The 4,845-nt window shown below is 47.2% G+C and overlaps 1 protein-coding gene across 1 annotated transcript in view; it reads left to right on the top strand.

The window, feature by feature from the left end:
• The first annotated feature begins 257 nt into the window (after nt 1-257).
• Nucleotides 258-4,845, top strand: part of LOC135105659 (transmembrane protease serine 9-like) — a 48,544-nt gene continuing 43,956 nt past the window's right edge. The window contains exon 1 of the mRNA XM_064014045.1: nt 258-459. Coding sequence (XP_063870115.1) covers nt 273-459 — 187 coding nt within the window. The 5' untranslated portion in view covers nt 258-272. The remainder of the gene's footprint in view (nt 460-4,845) is intronic.

The following is a 4,845-nucleotide window of genomic DNA, read 5'->3' as shown; positions in this document are numbered from 1 at the left end:
CATTTTTCTCCCCTGCTTGAATTCTTAGAGCAAAAAAAGTACTTGAAAAGATACATGGCTAGTTGTTTTCCGTTCGAATAAATAGGATTAATCTATATTTTTTGCAAGACGATGATCTCGCTCCGAGGTCAGAAGGGGCAACAGAGGCCGCCACGAGTGTTTATGTTGTCACTAGCACACTCGGTCAGCCACTGGTTCCTTCATACATCCAAGCTTGAATCCCACTGGCCGAGGTGCACCAGGGTTCGTGTGCTTCGCGCCGCCATTGGCTGATGGGTCGGCACGAGGGCGGGGCATCTGAACTCCTAGGTCGGGGTGAGGAGGGAAAGGACTTTAGTGTCAAGATGGTTACGAAAGCCTTAACATTGGTGGTTCTCGCTCTCGTGTTGACTCTTGTAACAGCACCAGACACCGAGGACGGGAAGGGCACGCCGCTGAAGAAACAACGCACAGAGCAGAGTAGGTGCCCCAATTGTCTTGCCTGGCACGGTCTGTCCATGCTTGTCTTAGTGCTGGCCGCAGAAATCCTTCCAAGCAAACCGCAATGAGAGCGACGTTAATTTTTTAGAGTCACGTAATCGCTTACATAAAAAAAAAAACAATGAGAAAACAGCGAAATAATTTTATCACAGAGACCTTCAATATACTAAGAGATACAGTCTTTCAGTTTAAAAGATTGATTTCAATAAATATAACAGTTTTCCAAAACATGTAAAATACGCTTACGGGACTTTTTCCCTTCGGTGTGACTCGCTTTGCCGGAAAGGAAACAAGAACTGCTTGCCACGCTTCGCTATGCATCGCTTCCTTGCCTCTTTTTTGCTCTCTTTCTTTCGTGACTCCTGCCTAGAGCTAGATGGGGGGAGGATCAAGGCCCATCAGGTCACGGGTGGTGAGAGGCCGGGGACAGGCTGACCTAGTGATTCTTTGCCTACAGGTGCACGTGCAAACGCGCACACGCGCGCGCGCGCACACACACACACACACACACACACACACACACACACACACACACACACACACACACACGTTTACATTTCAGAGCATCTTAAGAATACCAAACATCACCAAACAGTATTTTTACTTTTGCATCACCAGGAAACAGTTTAACAGATACAAAAGTGGCAGTGAAAAAGGAGGAAGGCAAAAAAGGAAGGAAGGTACGTAGGGTAGAAGATAAGAAACCATTAAAAGAAGGAAGAAAAAGAAACACTGAAGGAAGGAAAGAAGCAAGCGCGCACTGAAAGAAGGAAGGGGAGGAAGGAAGTTGGGGAAAGTGAAGTGCATTGAACCAGCAAAGAAGAAAAAAAAACTTTAGGACAATAATGCATCACAGAAAACGTGTTTATTATACTTCGTGTGTGTGTGTGTGTGTGTGTGTGTGTGTTTGCATGCACACTGAGTTGGTAAGGGCATTAGCTTCACGGGAGTTGAAATCAAATAAGGCACAAAACATTAACATTCTAGAAGCGGAGTGAGATGCAAATTGCCACACGCTTGTCATCTTAAAGTAGGCAATAAAAGCAGAGATAGACCAAATGGAAGAGGAAAAGTAGATAGATATAGGTAGATGAAAAGAGAGAGAGAGAGAGAGAGAGAGAGAGAGAGAGAGAGAGAGAGAGAGAGAATATGGGACGAGGGGGGAGGACTAAAAGTTTGGTATCTATTGTTGTATTGAAGTTTCCCAAGTGGCAAGGCGCTGCCGTGTGGCTGCGCACAGAGAGGGGCGGTGGGAGGTCCTGTTTGCAGAGGCAAGAAACAAAAATATACACACGAACACACTTACTGACAAAGAACAGCTGCCTACTTAAAAAAAAAAAAAAAGTGGTTCTATAAAATGTACTCAAACACTATGGTAAAAAAAAAAAAAAACTCCTCTCATCATATGTTATTTTACATTTCCTGCTCTGACCATCTCCTCGCTTCCCTCGTCCGCTCTTTCACACTCGGTCATTACGGCGCAACAAAGCTACGGTCATTACAGTAAAAACTCGCGTATAAAAAAACAGCTCCCCTGCACGCTCGTCTCAAGGGAAGCGAGTCCTCCTCGGTTCCCTCTCACCTCAGAAAAACCCGCCGCCACACAGAGCGAGCGACCTTGAAGGATATGGCCGCTCACTGTCAAGTTCATGGACATGTTGAGTCCGCCAATAATGCCTCCACATTCACGCCCTTACGGGATGACCTACATTACTCTCCTTACTAATTCTTACACCATTGTTACGGTTTTCCTCATACTATTCTCACCCACTTCATCTCCCAGGCTCAGTGTTCGTCTCCCCCATGCCTGCCACACATCTGTGTTACACAACTACACATTCTCATTCCTGAGCATGGGTACTTGAAATAATCTCTCGGCCATGACATGAATAACAAGGCGAGGCTCACTCATGTCACTGCCGCTGAGGTGGTGAAGTGGCAGATCTCGCTGAGGCCTTGAACGGACAACATAATATTTGGGGTCAGTGACCACGCTACACCACGGCTTGAGTCCCCGCCAAAAGTCCTGCGGGTGTGGACCACATTCGAGTTGTTATTTATTTGTGAATACTCTTCAGCGCTCACCTCTTTCGACTTATAAGGTTAGGTGCTTGTCATAATAACCCGAGCGAGACTTGACTATGATGTATCGTTAATATTCATAGCCGTGTCCCTTCTTTCTTTCCTCTTCCTTCCCTCGCGACGCAGCTCAGCCTAACAAGGGCACAGTATCACTATCCATGACAAGACGATGTATTGTTCACCTGTGTGCGCATTCTGACCATACCTATCTCACTATCCCTCTCCTCCTGCCTCTCGCCTCCCACTTTACAGCCTCAGATCATGACTTTCTTTCCCTCCCTCACTCCTATGTCCTCCATATCCCCGTTATTTCAGGTTTTCGTTTCCCGAATCACATGCGTCTTGCTAATACTGGTTCTCTTTCCCTAAACACCTATCAAACAGGTCCCAGGAGAAGCTTTTTTGCTAACTAACTGACATGGAACACCTCAGGCTGCCACCTTGTACTTCATATTCGTATCTTTATGTTCATGTCAACGTTTTGTAATACGAGTTATGAGCATATTTCGAGTGAAAGTACGCCGTGTAGTAGGTATGAGCTAACTACCAGAGCCCAGATGGAAGGAGTGTGTGATTGCATAGGAAAAGTGGAGCATTTTTTCGGCCTCTACGTAAGTCAGGTAAAATGAAGGTTTCCACTCAGCGCCAGACACAGACCAGCTCGAGTCCTTATTATACCCTACACAAAGGCGACAAACAGGCACAAGACAGCCAAGCACTTTATTAAACCACCACCTGGCCCAGAAAAGATTGAGAAGTAGATCGGATAAAAAGCACGAAAAAAATCAGGTCGTGAAAGTTTTGCCACGACGAGAGGGTTGAGATGAGGCGCGGCGTAGAGCCTTCCCTCAGTGGGCATGCGACAACCAAGACGCAGGGTGTAAACTGCGCAGCAACACTTCGAAACTACCCAGCGGAGCGGCAGAGGTAGCAAGAGGATGGGAGGATGGGTGGGTGGGTGGGGGTGAGAGATGATAGGGGGAGGCGGCGAGTAGATAGAGGGAGGGGGAGGAGGGGGGCTAAGTGATGAAGGGGGGATGGGGCTGAGTGAGGAGCAGTGAGATGGGGGGAAAGGAGAGCTGCCGGCCCAGGTCAGTCACCTTGCACAACACCCACCGTCGGTTGGCCTCGTCTTGTCCACCACCACCACCACCATCACCACCACCAGACCTGTTCTCCTGGGGCTAGGGAGGAGGGGGGAAGAGGAAAATGAGGAGGGTGAGGAAAGTGATGACGAAGAGGAGGACTAAGAGGAAGACAATGAGACGAAATAGGAGAACGACGAGGAGGAGGAGGAGGAGAACAAGGAGTATGAATGGAAGAATGGGAAGAGGCGAGAGGAGGAGAGTGAGAGAAAAAGAAAGGGGGAAGTGCGAGGCAGGAGAAAGAGAATACAGATACAGAGAAAGGAGGAGGAGGAGGAGGAGAACAAGGAGTATGAATGGAAGAATGGGAAGAGGCGAGAGGAGGAGAGTGAGAGAAAAAGAAAGGGGGAAGTGCGAGGCAGGAGAAAGAGAATACAGATAGGAGAGAAAGAGATACAGGACGTGGAATGAAAGGTGTGCTAATTCCCAGACATTCCCAGTTGACTCACCCCCAAACCCAGACGCGTTTAAGTATTCGCTACACTTATGGTCTGCCTTTCCGTCCCTCATCACCCAGGCAGGGCACTCACAAGGAACTCCCCACGCACACACGCACTCCTTGAATCGTCGCTCGAGGCTCCTGTACTCGCAGGTGTCAGGGACGGAAGAGGATGATGCTGTCGACGATCTAAGCATAACTGACTATGGACGTGTCATCTCAGGTGTCGCATTCATTTACGCACCTTGTGTTAATTATAAAACCAACACACGAAGAGCAGAGAGTGGAGAGGAAGAATAGGTAAGGGAGAGAAAGGGAAGGATTACCGCTACTTACATCTGAACCGCAAGAAAGTCAGATGATTTTTTAATCAGAGAATAAATAGAAAAGAGGAGGTGAGGTTGTGTGAAAAGCGGGATTATTCACAACATCTTGTGTTAATTAGGAAAGCGACACACGAAAAGTAAAGAGTACACAGGAAAGAGTAAGTAAGGGAGAGAGAAAGAGAAGGATTACCGCTACGTGAATAAGAACCTCAAGAAAGTTTTACGATTTATTTAGATTAAAGAACAGAAAGAAAAAGCAAGTGAGGGAAGATAAGTTTAGATGGGAAGTCACCACCGCAGGGAAGTTAAGACGACTTTTAGATCAAATAGAGAATACAAAAGAGGTGAGGGAAAAGTTCAGAAAGATCACCAG

The sequence above is a fragment of the Scylla paramamosain genome, chromosome 12, assembly GCF_035594125.1.
Source record: "Scylla paramamosain isolate STU-SP2022 chromosome 12, ASM3559412v1, whole genome shotgun sequence".
Taxonomy (NCBI): Eukaryota; Metazoa; Arthropoda; class Malacostraca; order Decapoda; family Portunidae; genus Scylla; species Scylla paramamosain.
This window is presented reverse-complemented; position numbering and strand designations above follow the sequence as displayed.